General features: G+C 36.7%; 2 protein-coding genes and 1 long non-coding RNA gene across 3 annotated transcripts in view; 2 read left to right on the top strand and 1 right to left on the bottom strand.

Annotated features, from left to right (window-relative positions):
• LOC134814251 (uncharacterized) overlaps positions 1 to 15510 on the bottom strand; it is a 46777-nt gene that overhangs the window by 11574 nt on the left and 19693 nt on the right. The window lies entirely within an intron of this gene.
• Positions 597 to 2482, top strand: LOC134813690 (uncharacterized). Its single transcript, XM_063821534.1, has 5 exons — positions 597 to 677; positions 956 to 1417; positions 1547 to 1726; positions 2039 to 2218; positions 2397 to 2482. The coding sequence occupies exons 3-5, from the start codon at positions 1559 to 1561 to the stop codon at positions 2406 to 2408; spliced, it is 360 nt and encodes a 119-aa protein (XP_063677604.1). The 5' UTR covers positions 597 to 677; positions 956 to 1417; positions 1547 to 1558; the 3' UTR covers positions 2409 to 2482.
• LOC134814321 (uncharacterized) lies at positions 10960 to 13583 on the top strand. The gene is made up of 8 exons (XM_063822417.1): positions 10960 to 10984; positions 11112 to 11241; positions 11385 to 11434; positions 11561 to 11746; positions 11972 to 12130; positions 12315 to 12422; positions 12877 to 13038; positions 13522 to 13583. Coding segments are annotated over exons 2-8 (729 nt in total). The 5' UTR covers positions 10960 to 10984; positions 11112 to 11239.

Raw genomic sequence — 15510 nt, 5'->3', positions numbered from 1 at the left:
GTTGTGAGTTCACTTCATGCCGATATTGACCAATGAAATGAAGATATGATTCACTCAGCTGACTGAGATATAAAATCATCTGAAATATAGGCGTGAATGGAATTCATGTGATCTGTTGGACCTGATCTGTGACGCTTGATCATTCCATGATACCCGCGCCCGGCCCTAGCACAGGTCGATTTCTGACTTCTGGCTCTCATATGTTTCTTTATTTCTTTGTTGTTGTCTGAGCTAGAAATAGTTTTGAACCATGTTTCATAGTCTTGATTTTGTACTTAAATTTTCAATCGAGAATAGCATTATCAAGAACTCTTTCCATTCAATACCATGTACAGATGTTTTAGGTATATTTTATTAATGGAAGATTCAATAAACGTAAATAGTATTAGTTGAGGGTACTTCCTTTCAATCTTATTTCTCAACGTGGTTTTTTGGATTTTCTGTCAAGAATTGTGTTTTCGTTTTGAGAATGAAATGCAGATGATTTGTTGAATGTTATTTAACACTTTTATCTTTGGTCCGTTTTTAACTTGTCAATTTTGTCCAGACTTTTATACGTTGTCCATGGATTCAACTAAGAATACTTAAGAATAGATCAGATACCAAATCTTGGCAAATTATCATGAGTGATAAATTTCTCCTGGGTGTAATTCTTTTGTTGATGGGAGCAGAGCAATGTGAGTACCTAGATAACCTACCTAGATAACATGAAGTCTTCACTTGAAAAAATAATATAAGTATTTACTTTAGCTAGATCAGTAGCTTCACTTCACAGGTGCAGAAATATGTTTCTATTTTTCTATGGCAGTTTTATTTGAAACCAGTTCGGCGTTCATATCTTCATATATTTTCGTTAATGATACGATAAAGGCACACCAATGCAATATTCAAGCACTTCCTTCATCTAAGAAGAAATTTACAATTATGAATAACTAATAATTGAGCTCTGCCACAGGTTTAACCTGGAACACGATATACAAAGGAGATAGCAATCTGATTTATGTGGACTTCAACAATTATGATTTGGAAGTTCAAGCAAGTGGAAGTGATGGTGGCCAGTTTGATATCCATTTTAAGTATGGATCAGGTTGGATAGCCCTTGAATGGTATTTGAGCTCGTCCAGTTCAACCATGACAGTAGATATTCACGCATCAGGAACTAGCTCTGGTTGTGACACGGATGTAACGTTTACCAATGTTCCTGTACCAAGCACCTATACCAGAACCTGGAAATTCAGTAGAGATTCGAACTACCTAAATATTTACTGTAGTGGAATCCGAGTAGGACAACTTTATCGGGGGAGTTATTTTAGCTGCCTAACATATTCACAGTGGCTAAGCTTTGGAACAGGGAGTTATCCCGTATTCTTCTATTCCGATTCTGCAGTAACGCATTACTACAGACTTTCCAGCAAATGTAAGAATTTGTTTCATGACATGATAACTGTCTCCTAGATGTATTGAGAATGACCAAATAGTATATAATAATAATAATATATAATATGACGAGGTCACATTTGACAAAAACCCAAATAATCTTGTACAGGCACGACAAGAAATGGAGGATGGAGCAGCTGGATTGGATATGGTAGCTGTACCTGTAACCACAACTCTGGCACCGGAACAAGGACCCGAACTAGATCCTGTAACAATCCCTCACCAGCCTGTGGGGGGTCATCCTGCTCAGGATCATCTTCCGACACTGCAAACTGCGACAGTCAATGTTGTAAGTATATTCAAAGAAAGGGTTGAAAGGGAACTAAGCAAGGAATGAAGGCAATTTTGAATTAAACAAGTTCTAGGTATCATTTAATGGCATAGTTATAATTTAGTTATTGTATTCCCATGCTTGATTATTGAAATCTTGTTTTAGACTACTTAGTGCTGGATGTTCGACGTTTTGTATAGGCAATTCAGTCGTTCGCAGATCATATTGAGCAAAATTAAGAAATCTGACTCATACACAATGTACATTCTTTTCCCATCTGTATTAGATCTGCTAAAGGGACAATCAGTTTACAATAAAACATATTATCAGGTCAAACATTTAACGGAGGATGGAGCAGCTGGGCTGGATGGGGTAGCTGTACCTGTAACCACAACTCTGGCACCGGAACATGGACCCGAACTAGATCCTGCAACAACCCCTCACCAGCCTGTGGGGGGTCATCCTGCTCAGGATCATCTTCCGACACAGGAAACTGCGACAGTCAATGTTGTAAGTAATTGCATCAACTAGAGGGTTAAAAGGGGAATAGGCAAGGTATCCTTAATTAATATCAACTACAATAATATAATATTTCTAGTCTGAACTTATTATAGGTCGTTCAGCTCATGAAGCAACCAATACATGCATAATGTATAACACCTTAAAATACATGCAAATGTTAAATCAGGTCAAACAGTAAACGGAGACTGGACAGATTGGGGAAATTGGAGCAGGTGTGATTGTGATCACAGTGCTGGAACAGGAACATGGAACAGAACTAGATCTTGTACCGACCCACCACCTTCTTGCCATGGAACGTAAGGGAATAATATCACAGTTTTTAACCATGAAATCAACCAAGAATCGTTTACTGCATCAGTTTCTCTCACCCAAAATCAGTTTCTTTTACCCGATCTTATCTTAATTGTTAATCATTATATCAGGGACTGTGCTGGTGAGCTGCTCAACAATGGAACTTGTGATGATCAGTGCTGTAAGTTTCAACATTCTACTCTAGTTTGAATATGAAAATTAAGTTCAATAATAAACAATTTCTGCCCAATGCCTGCCGATTTAAAGAATAAATCAGCTGCCAGATTTAAGTACTCAAAATATCTCAGGTCAAACAGTAAACGGTAACTGGACAGATTGGGGAAATTGGAGCAGGTGTGATTGTGATCACAGTACTGGAACAGGAACATGGAACAGAACTAGATCTTGTACCAAACCACCACCTGCTTGCTATGGAACGTAAGGGAACAATATCACAGTTTTTAACCATGAAATCAACCAAGAATCGTTTACTGCATCAGTTTCTCTCACCCAAAAATCAGTTTCTTTTACCCAATCTTATCTTAATTGTTGATCATTATATCAGGGACTGTGTTGGTGAGCTGCTCAACAATGGAACTTGTGATGATCGGTGCTGTAAGTTTCAACATTCTACTGTAGTTTGAATACGAAAATTAAGTTCAATGATAAACAATTTCTGCCCAATGCCTGCCGATTTAAAGAATAAATCAGCTGCCAGATATCTGGAGATTTAGGTACTCAAAATATCTCAGGTCAAACAGTAAACGGTAACTGGACAGATTGGGGAAATTGGAGCAGGTGTGATTGTGATCACAGTACTGGAACAGGAACATGGAACAGAACTAGATCTTGTACCAACCCACCACCTTCTTGCTATGGAACGTAAGGGAATAATGTCACCGTTTTTAACCATGAAATCAACCAAGAATCGTTTACTGCATCAGTTTCTCTCACCCAAAAATCAGTTTCTTTTACCCAATCTTATCTTAATTGTTAATCATTATATCAGGGACTGTGTTGGTGAGCTGCTCAACAATGGAACTTGTGATGATCAGTGCTGTAAGTTTCAACATTCTACTCTAGTTTGAATATGAAAATTAAGTTCAATGATAAACAATTTCTGCCCAATGCCTTCCGATTTAAATAATAAATCAGCTGCCAGATTTAAGTACTCAAAATATCTCAGGTCAAACAGTAAACGGAAACTGGACAGATTGGGGAAATTGGAGCAGGTGTGATTGTGATCACAGTGCTGGAACAGGAACATGGAACAGAACTAGATCTTGTACCAACCCACCACCTGCTTGCTATGGAACGTAAGGAAATAATGTCACAGTTTATGACCATGAAATCAACCAAGAATCGTTTACTGCATCAGTTTCTCTCACCCAAAAATCAGTTTCTTTTACCCAGTCTTATCTTAATTGTGATCATTATATCAGGGACTGTGTTGGTGAGCTGCTCAACAATGGAACTTGTGATGATCAGTGCTGTAAGTTTCAACATGCTACTGTAGTTTGAATATGAAAATTAAGTTTGATGATAAACAATTTCTGCCCACTGCCTGTCAATTTAAAGAATAAATCAGCTGCCAGATTTAGGTACTCAAAATATCTCAGGTCAAACAGTAAACGGTAACTGGACAGATTGGGGAAATTGGAGCAGGTGTGATTGTGATCACAGTACTGGAACAGGAACATGGAACAGAACTAGATCTTGTACCAACCCACCACCTTCTTGCCATGGAACGTAAGGGAATAATGTCACAATTTTTAACCATGAAATCAACCAAAAATCGTTTACTGCATCAGTTTCTCTCACCCAAAATCAGTTTTTCTTACCCAATCTTATCTTAATTGTTGATCATTATATCAGGGACTGTGTTGGTGAGCTGCTCAACAATGGAACTTGTGATGATCAGTGCTGTAAGTTTCAACATTCTACTGTAGTTTGAATATGAAAATTAAGTTCAATGTTAAACAATTTCTGCCCACTGCCTGTCAATTGCAAGAATAAATTTATAAATCAGCTGCCAGATTTAAGTACTCAAAATATCTCAGGTCAAACAGTAAACGGAAACTGGACAGATTGGGGAAATTGGAGCAGGTGTGATTGTGATCACAGTGCTGGAACAGGAACATGGAACAGAACTAGATCTTGTACCAACCCACCACCTTCTTGCCATGGAACGTAAGGGAATAATATCACAATTTTTAACCATGAAATCAACCAAGAATCGTTTACTGCATCAGTTTCTCTCACCCAAAAATCAGTTTCTTTTACCCAGTCTTATCTTAATTGTTAATCATTATATTAGGGACTGTGTTGGTGAGCTGCTCAACAATGGAACTTGTGATGATCAGTGCTGTAAGTTTCAACATTCTACTGTAGTTTGAATATGAAAATTAAGTTCAATGATAAACAATTTCTGCCCAATGCCTGCCGATTTAAAGAATAAATCAGCTGCCAGATTTAAGAACTCAAAATATCTCAGGTCAGACAGTAAACGGAAACTGGACAGATTGGGGAAATTGGAGCAGGTGTGATTGTGATCACAGTGCTGGAACAGGGACATGGAACAGAACTAGATCTTGTACCAACCCACCACCTGCTTGCTATGGAACGTAAGGAAATAATGTCACAGTTTATGACCATGAAATCAACCAAGAATCGTTTACTGCATCAGTTTCTCTCACCCAAAAATCAGTTTCTTTTACCCAGTCTTATCTTAATTGTTAATCATTATATTAGGGACTGTGTTGGTGAGCTGCTCAACAATGGAACTTGTGATGATCAGTGCTGTAAGTTTCAACATTCTACTGTAGTTTGAATATGAAAATTAAGTTCAATGATAAACAATTTCTGCCCAATGCCTGCCGATTTAAAGAATAAATCAGCTGCCAGATTTAAGAACTCAAAATATCTCAGGTCAGACAGTAAACGGAAACTGGACAGATTGGGGAAATTGGAGCAGGTGTGATTGTGATCACAGTGCTGGAACAGGAACATGGAACAGAACTAGATCTTGTACCAACCCACCACCTTCTTGCCATGGAACGTAAGGGAATAATGTCACAGTTTTTAACCATGAAATCAACCAAGAATCGTTTACTGCATCAGTTTCTCTCACCCAAAAATCAGTTTCTTTTACCCAATCTTATCTTAATTGTTAATCATTATATCAGGGACTGTGCTGGTGAGCTGCTCAACAATGGAACTTGTGATGATCAGTGCTGTAAGTTTCAACATTCTACTGTAGTTTGAATATGAAAATTAAGTTTGATGATGAAAAATTTCTGCCCACTGCCTGTCAATTTAAAGAATAAATAAGCTAACACATTTAAGCGTTCAAAACTTTTCAGGTCAAACAGTAAACGGTAACTGGACAGATTGGGGAAATTGGAGCAGGTGTGATTGTGATCACAATGCTGGAACAGGAACATGGAACAGAACTAGATCTTGTACCAACCCACCATCTTCTTGCCATGGAACGTAAGGGAACAATGTCACAGTTTTTAACCATGAAATCAACCAAGAATCGTTTACTGCATCAGTTTCTTTTACCAAAAATCAGTTTCTTTTACCTAATCTTATCTTAATTGTTAATCATTATATTAGGGACTGTGTTGGTGAGCTGCTCAACAATGGAACTTGTGATGATCAGTGCTGTAAGTTTCAACATTCTACTCTAGTTTGAATATGAAAATTAAGCTCAATGATGAACAATTTCTGCCCACTGCCTGTCGATTTAAAGAATAAATAAGCTGCCAGATTTAAGTACTCAAAATATCTCAGGTCAAACAGTAAACGGAGACTGGACAGATTGGGGAAATTGGAGCAGGTGTGATTGTGATCACAGTACTGGAACAGGAACATGGAACAGAACTAGATCTTGTACCAACCCACCACCTTCTTGCTATGGAACGTAAGGGAATAATATCACAGTTTTTAACCATGAAATCAACCAAGAATCGTTTACTGCATCAGTTTCTCTCACCCAAAAATCAGTTTCTTTTACCCAATCTTATCTTAATTGTTGATCATTATATTAGGGACTGTGTTGGTGAGCTGCTCAACAATGGAACTTGTGATGATCAGTGCTGTAAGTTTCAACATTTTACTGTAGTTTGAATATGAAAATTAAGCTCAATACCGTAATAAACAATTTCTGCCAATGACTGCCGATTTAAAGAATAAATCAGCTGCCAGATTTAAGTACTCAAAATATCTCAGGTCAAACAGTAAACGGAAACTGGACAGATTGGGGAAATTGGAGCAGGTGTGATTGTGATCACAGTGCTGGAACAGGAAAATGGAACAGAACTAGATCTTGTACCAACCCACCATCTTCTTGCTATGGAACGTAAGGGAATAATGTCACAGTTTTTAACCATGAAATCAACCAAGAATGGTTTACTGCATCAGTTTCTCCCACCCAAAAATCAGTTTCTTTTACCCAGTCTTATCTTAATTGTTAATCATTATATTAGGGACTGTGTTGGTGAGCTGCTCAACAATGGAACTTGTGATGATCAGTGCTGTAAGTTTCAACATTTTACTGTAGTTTGAATATGAAAATTAAGCTCAATACCGTAATAAACAATTTCTGCCAATGACTGCCGATTTAAAGAATAAATCAGCTGCCAGATTTAAGTACTCAAAATATCTCAGGTCAAACAGTAAACGGAAACTGGACAGATTGGGGAAATTGGAGCGGGTGTGATTGTGATCACAATGCTGGAACAGGAACATGGAACAGAACTAGATCTTGTACCAACCCACCACCTTCTTGCCATGGAACGTAAGGGAATAATATCACAGTTTTTAACCATGAAATCAACCAAGAATCGTTTACTGCATCAGTTTCTCTTACCCAAAATCAGTTTCTTTTACCCAATCTTATCTTAATTGTTAATCATTATATCAGGGACTGTGTTGGTGAGCTGCTCAACAATGGAACTTGTGATGATCAGTGCTGTAAGTTTCAACATTTTACTGTAGTTTGAATATGAAAATTAAGTTCGATGATAAACAATTTCTGCCCAATGCCTGGCAATTGAAAAAATAAATCAGCTGCCGGATTTAAGTACTCAAAATATCTCAGGTCAAACAGTAAACGGAAACTGGACAGATTGGGGAAATTGGAGCAGGTGTGATTGTGATCACAGTGCTGGAACAGGAACATGGAACAGAACTAGATCTTGTACCAACCCACCACCTTCTTGCTATGGAACGTAAGGGAATAATGTCACAGTTTTTAACCATGAAATCAACCAAGAATCGTTTACTGCATCAGTTTCTCTTACCCAAATTCAGTTTCTTTTACCCAATCTTATCTTAATTGTTAATCATTATATCAGGGACTGTGTTGGTGAGCTGCTCAACAATGGAACTTGTGATGATCAGTGCTGTAAGTTTTAACATTCTACTGTAGTTTGAATATGAAAATTAAGTTTGATGATAAACAATTTCTGCCCAGTGCCTGTCGATTTAAAGAATAAATCAGCTGCCAGATTTAGGTACTCAAAATATCTCAGGTCAAACAGTAAACGGTAACTGGACAGATTGGGGAAATTGGAGCAGGTGTGATTGTGATCACAGTGCTGGAACAGGAACATGGAACAGAACTAGATCTTGTACCAACCCACCACCTTCTTGCTATGGAACGTAAGGGAATAATGTCACAGTTTTTAACCATGAAATCAACCAAGAATCGTTTACTGCATCAGTTTCTCTTACCCAAATTCAGTTTCTTTTACCCAATCTTATCTTAATTGTTAATCATTATATCAGGGACTGTGTTGGTGAGCTGCTCAACAATGGAACTTGTGATGATCAGTGCTGTAAGTCTCACCATTCTACTGTAGTTTGAATATGAAAATTAAGCTCAATACCATAATAAACAATTACTGCCCAGTGCCTGCCGATTTAAAGAATAAATAAGCAACCAGATTTAAGTACTCAAAATATCTCAGGTCAAACAGTAAACGGAAACTGGACAGATTGGGGAAATTGGAGCAGGTGTGATTGTGATCACAGTGCTGGAACAGGAACATGGAACAGATCTAGATCTTGTACCAACCCACCACCTGCTTGCTATGGAACGTAAGGGAATAATGTCACAGTTTATGACCATGAAATCAACCAAGAATCGTTTACTGCATCAGTTTCTCGTACCAAAAATCAGTTTCTTTTACCCGATCTTATCTTAATTGTTGATCATTATATCAGGGACTGTGTTGGTGGGCTGCTCAACAATGGAACTTGTGATGATCAGTGCTGTAAGTTTTAACATTCTACTGTAGTTTGAATATGAAAATTAAGTTTGATGATAAACAATTTCTGCCCACTGCCTGTCAATTTAAAGAATAAATAAGCTAACACATTTAAGCGTTCAAAACTTTTCAGGTCAAACAGTTAACGGTAACTGGACAGATTGGGGAAATTGGAGCAGGTGTGATTGTGATCACAGTGCTGGAACAGGAACATGGAACAGAACTAGATCTTGTACCAACCCACCACCTTCTTGCCATGGAACGTAAGGGAATAATATCACAGTTTTTAACCATGAAATCAACCAAGAATCGTTTACTGCATCAGTTTCTCTCACCCAAAAATCAGTTTCTTTTACCCAGTCTTATCTTAATTGTTGATCATTATATCAGGGACTGTGTTGGTGAGCTGCTCAACAATGGAACTTGTGATGATCAGTGCTGTAAGTTTCAACATTCTGCTGTAGTTTGAATATGAAAATTAAGTTCAATACCATAATAAACAATTTCTGCCCAATGCCTGCCGATTTAAAGAATAAATCAGCTGCCATATTTAAGTACTCAAAATATCTCAGGTCAAACAGTAAACGGTAACTGGACAGATTGGGGAAATTGGAGCGGGTGTGATTGTGATCACAGTGCTGGAACAGGAACATGGAACAGAACTAGATCTTGTACCAACCCACCACCTTCTTGCTATGGAACGTAAGGGAATAATGTCACAGTTTTTAACCATGACATCAACCAAGAATCTTTTACTGCATCAGTTTCTCTCACCCAAAAATCAGTTTCTTTTACCGAATCTTAAATCTTAATTGTTGATCATTATATTAGGGACTGTGTTGGTGAGCTGCTCAACAATGGAACTTGTGATGATCAGTGCTGTAAGTTTCAACATTCTGCTGTAGTTTGAATATGAAAATTAAGTTCAATACCATAATAAACAATTTCTGCCCAATGCCTGCCGATTTAAAGAATAAATCAGCTGCCAGATTTAAGTACTCAAAATATCTCAGGTCAAACAGTAAACGGAAACTGGACAGATTGGGGAAATTGGAGCAGGTGTGATTGTGATCACAGTGCTGGAACAGGAACATGGAACAGAACTAGATCTTGTACCAACCCACCACCTTCTTGCTATGGAACGTAAGGGAATAATGTCACAGTTTTTAACCATGACATCAACCAAGAATCTTTTACTGCATTAGTTTCTCTCACCCAAAAATCAGTTTCTTTTACCGAATCTTAAATCTTAATTGTTGATCATTATATTAGGGACTGTGTTGGTGAGCTGCTCAACAATGGAACTTGTGATGATCAGTGCTGTAAGTTTCAACATTCTATTATAGTTTCAATATGAAAATTAAGTTTGATGATAAACAATTTCTGCCCAATGCCTGCCGATTTAAAGAATAAATAAGCTGCCAGATTCAAGTACTCAAAATATCTCAGGTCAAACAGTAAACGGGAACTGGACAGATTGGGGAAATTGGAGCAGGTGTGATTGTGATCACAGTGCTGGAACAGGGACATGGAACAGAACTAGATCTTGTACCAACCCACCACCTTCTTGCTATGGAACGTAAGGGAATAATGTCACAGTTTTTAACCATGAAATCAACCAAGAATCGTTTACTGCATCAGTTTCTCTCACCCAAAATCAGTTTTTCTTACCCAATCTTATCTTAATTGTTAATCATTATATCAGGGACTGTGTTGGTGAGCTGCTCAACAATGGAACTTGTGATGATCAGTGCTGTAAGTTTCAACATTTTACTGTAGTTTGAATATGAAAATTAAGTCCAATGATAAACAATTTCTGCCCAATGCCTGTCAATTGAAATAATAAATCAGCTGCCAGATTCAAGTACTCAAAATATCTCAGGTCAAACAGTAAACGGAGACTGGACAGATTGGGGAAATTGGAGCGAGTGTGATTGTGATCACAGTGCTGGAACAGGAACATGGAACAGAACTAGATCTTGTACCAACCCACCACCTGCTTGCTATGGAACGTAAGGGAATAATGTCACAGTTTTTAACCATGAAATCAACCAAGAATTGTTTACTGCATCAGTTTCTCTCACCCAAAATCAGTTTCTTTTACCCAGTCTTATCTTAATTGTTGATCATTATATCAGGGACTGTGTTGGTGAGCTGCTCAACAATGGAACTTGTGATGATCAGTGCTGTAAGTCTCAACATTCTGCTGTAGTTTGAATATCAAAATTAAGTTCAATAATAAACAATTTCTGCCCAATGCCTGCCGATTTAAAGAATAAATCAGCTGCCAGATTCAAGTACTCAAAATATCTCAGGTCAGACAGTAAACGGAGACTGGACAGATTGGGGAAATTGGAGCGGGTGTGATTGTGATCACAGTACTGGAACAGGAACATGGAACAGAACTAGATCTTGTACCAACCCACCACCTTCTTGCTATGGAATGTAAGGGAATACTGATGTATTTCACAGTAAAACAGACCTATAATCTTATAACACTTGTAGTCTTTTACTTATACAAAAAAATTTATATTTGGATTCAATAATTGAATAAAACTTGATTGATACTGAAACAAAATACACACTAGGGACTGTGTTGGTGAACTTCTTAATAATGGAACTTGTGATGATCGATGCTGTAAGTGCTAAAAATACAATTTACCTTGAATGTTGTATTTTGTCTCTTAATGATGATGATGTCATTTCTGCTGGTCAATCATTTAAGAGAAGTCATTCAAATACTCAAACTAATTTCCCTTGTAAGGTCTGACAGTTGATGGAGAATGGAGCGATTGGACAAATTGGGGGGACTGCTTTTGTGAGTCAGCAGAGAACTCAACCTCTTCATTAGGCTATAGAAGAAGGAACAGAACCTGTTTTAACCCTGTTTGCTATGGTCTAGACTGCCCTGGAAATAGTACAGCAAAGTTGGACTGCTCTGATCGCTGCAGTGAGTACAGTTGTTCTGAATTAAAAGGGCTGAATACAGGATCACAGGGTGATAATATACTAAATATTTAGATACAATTTTGGTTAAATTTTTATGAGACATATTATTGAACAGATGAGTCTTAGCTTCTTAGAAAGCATATGTTATATAGGCCAGCATTTTGATGTTATTATATAAAATCAAGGTTATATTCAATATTTGGACTAACTTTAAATCCATAACCAGTGATGTGCAAGGAAGGGATGATGTACAATTCTGCAACTGATGATTGCACTGTTTGTGGTAGGAGAACGTTCAGTGCTATGTCCTCTCATTCTTGTTCAGCTTGTCCAAATGGCAAAGATTCTCTCAAAGGATCAACTAATGTAGCAGATTGTTTTCATGGTGTGTTTCTAATTTAAAATTATCCAGGAACAATGTATCTCAGATTTGATTGTAATGTAGCATTTAAATTAAGTGCTAACCAAATTTATTCATTTCATATTAAATTCTGTTAAATTCCTTTCTTAGTTGTAAGTAATAATATGGCTAAATTTTAATTTTTCATTAAAACAGACTTTTACACTAGAACATGGTTGCTACGAGGACAACGTTTTCGGAGCTGGTAGTGTCCTAAAAGTGCTGAACCGAACATCAGACACAAAAGCTTGCATCCTGGGTTGTAGATCACAAGATGGTTGCTCAAGAGTTTCTTTCTCTCAGAATGGTACCTGTTGGCTGCACCGTAAAAGGGTCATTGGAGCTGACCACTCTGAATCTAGAAATGGAGTGGTGTCAACCTCATTAAAATGTCTAGGTATTAGTTTCCTACTACTTTGCTTTTATCCAAAAAGTTATGTAATATAAAATGTCAATTCAATTTCCCATGTTTCCCATTTAAATTTCAATGACCTTCAAATCTGAATCAGCCGCTCCAAAACAGCTAAAAATATCTTTATAGAGCCAAGCTCAGAACATGGTTGCTATCGGAATAGATTTAAGATGAAATTCACTGCTTTGAACAACAAAAATAAAAATCCAAAACTTGTACTTATTCAGATGGTTGCAAGCCAGGATACAGATTCGATGTTGTAACTGAGAGATGCTCAGTTTGCCCATTGAATACTGCCTGCAACGGACTAACTCTCAAGGGGGACCCATGTCCAGCAAGAAGCTTCAGTCTACCTTACGTGACAGGGAGATGTGTTTCCTTAGCATGGTTGTCTATCCCTGTGGTGCTCGTTTTCCTGACTGTGCTGGTCATTGCTTCCATCAGGACTTGGAAAAAGAAAGCCAGGGTACAACCATCACAGGTATTTAGGTATAGCAGATGGCAATTTATTGTAAGTGTTAAATAGTGACACAAATTGAAAAAATAGTGACACAATTGTTCAAAGTGCAATAAACATACCTAATTGTCATTAAACATTTGCAGGAATGTGTAGAGAATGTATATCAACAGTCTGGATATTTTGAAGCAGGGCTTACACTTGAACAAGAGTTGATCAGCCCTTCTTTTGGTGGGTAACTTCTTATCTAACACCCAACAATTATCTTAGCTATAAATAGAACTAGCAAATTGGGGATACAAATTGGGTTGAGTAGATGAAATGAATGGTAACCTCAGGTACTTAATTGTTGTTAATAATACAGGAAGACAATGCTACTTGGCTAATGGTATAGTGGCAGATTTGAAAATTCACCATTAGTTAAGTGACAAATTTATGCAGCAAGTAATGTATAATATTCTTTTAGGCATATAATTTCTCTGCATGATTGAATTCCAATTTCTCCAGCTATCTTCCGAATATTCAAGAAAATGGATACGAATAACGTGTATAGATGTAATGATGTTTAAGAACATATTATACAATTATGAACCATAGAATTAGAACTAGAATTATAATTAAATTTACCCAGCAATACAATAAGAATACAAATAATTTAAAGAAGCTTCAAACTGCTGTGCATGACATTCAAGTCAGTCAAAAAGTGCAAGAAGAATACCCTTCTAAGGACATCAATCAAAACGTCATATAGTATGTAATAAGTTATAAGTTAATGAATATGGTATAGTGAGATTGAACATTAAACTGTGGGCATGAAGGTAACCATTAAAATAGTACGAAAATTACATAGATACCCGTTTTGACATTTGTTGTCAAAATTATGTACATTTCTATGCAGAGAAGTATAGACCTTAGAGTAAAAAATGGCATCAGGTCACACGTGGTAAGCGGATAAAGTAAGAGAGACATACGTCTTACAGATCTATACTTCTTCAATTAAGTTTTAAAAATGTAAACTTGCGGCTTAATTTGGTCAGTAAAACACAGGGGATCCTGCAAATTAACAAAGACTCCGAAACACGTTATAGTTAGCACAGATGCGGAGTGTAAAAATAGTCAAAGCTATTGTTAATTTCACATGATGAGACACCATTAATTACATAAACCATAATATGGCCTAGAGAGTTCTTGCTAACTGTGATGTCTTGAAAGGCGGATAACATACGTTCAAATAGGATTATTTTAAACTCGGAACACAGTTATCTAGTAGTACGATTTAAAGCAGCCAATAACTAAGTTCTGATGACTTTGTACAAAGTGATATTCATGAGATATAAATATTTTATTTTTGCAGTGGTATCTCCAGCCAGAGACGAGATAAAAGAAACAAACCTGTAAACAACAGCACAACATGCAATAGAGCAAACACTCGAGAGTGATATGATTCTGGATTTGACCCCAATTATCCTTTTTCAAACTTAAGAACTTAACACGAAGAATCAAACCTTATGACAGTAAAGAATAAAATTTTTCAAACAGTATACACATAATGTCACAATGACCCTATGTAAAGAGAAAAAACTCAAAGTTTTGAAAATCACCCTTGGCCACCTATGACAGTAAAAAATTAACGTGCAGTACAACTATTTAAAATGATAATTGTAGCACTTGTTTTTAATACGATCTGTGATCCAAACAGTTGGAGTGAAATGGATGATTGAACATTAATTGTATGAAGGAAATCTCCAATCTGACTCATTCAGTAAAGAACTCTTTTATGATAATTAAAGGTATGATAAGAGTAATGATCAAATTTGATTAAATGTAATTAATCCATGTTCATAAAAAATGAATTCTAGTGAATAGAATAATAGAATGATCAAATTTCATTTACTACCCTAACTTGATCATTTTAAAATTCGATAACAATTTTTAATGAAAATTCATTGTGATTTCAAAATTAAAATATCCATTGTGGCTGATATGTCATATGATATAAATTTAAATGCAAATGATGCAAGGATAAAGATATCACAAATTTGAATTACATCATGTATATATGAATCACTTACACTTTTTAATTTTAATATAGCTTAATACATTATATAACTGCAAAGTGGTTCATTGCGATTTAAAATCAACTTATTAAATTATAGAGTGGCGGGTTTTTTTCGATTTTTTTCGAGGAAAATACCGTTGTAATGCTTATTTCGAGAAAATAAGGATGGCGGAAGTTTTTTCGAAAATGGACTTGACCCAGCAACAAAAATCGTTAATAAACAAACTAACAATTAACAACAATCCAGTGTGTTAGGGAGCCGCTCCAACTGTTTACTAATTGATCTTCCAAGCCTTAGGGGAACCCCGTTGTTCACGTGATCATGTATGAAAAAATGTACGACGACCGAAGCGGGAAGCCCCTTACTAAACCGGGCCGGCCTAATTGTCTATTTTCGATTTAATGAGGTTTCCGAGCTGCTATCTTGAGATAAATGG

The sequence above is a fragment of the Bolinopsis microptera genome, chromosome 4 (assembly GCF_026151205.1).
Source record: "Bolinopsis microptera isolate Bmic1 chromosome 4, MBARI_Bmic_1.0, whole genome shotgun sequence".
Lineage (NCBI taxonomy): Eukaryota > Metazoa > Ctenophora > Tentaculata > Lobata > Bolinopsidae > Bolinopsis > Bolinopsis microptera.
The sequence above is the reverse complement of the archived record's forward strand: the minus strand, read 5'-3'. Positions and strand labels throughout refer to the sequence as shown.

Bases quoted from the DNA above. Each gene is read 5' to 3' on its own strand.
- LOC134813690 (XM_063821534.1), top strand. From the start codon at position 1,559: ATGGAGGATGGAGCAGCTGGATTGGATATGGTAGCTGTACCTGTAACC. The intron at 1,727-2,038 runs GTAAGTATATTC...ACATATTATCAG, and splicing joins AAACTGCGACAGTCAATGTT to GTCAAACATTTAACGGAGGA.
- LOC134814321 (XM_063822417.1), top strand. The intron at 12,131-12,314 runs GTGTGTTTCTAA...CTTTTACACTAG, and splicing joins TGTAGCAGATTGTTTTCATG to AACATGGTTGCTACGAGGAC. The intron at 12,423-12,876 runs GTTGCTCAAGAG...CTAACTCTCAAG, and splicing joins GGGTTGTAGATCACAAGATG to GGGGACCCATGTCCAGCAAG.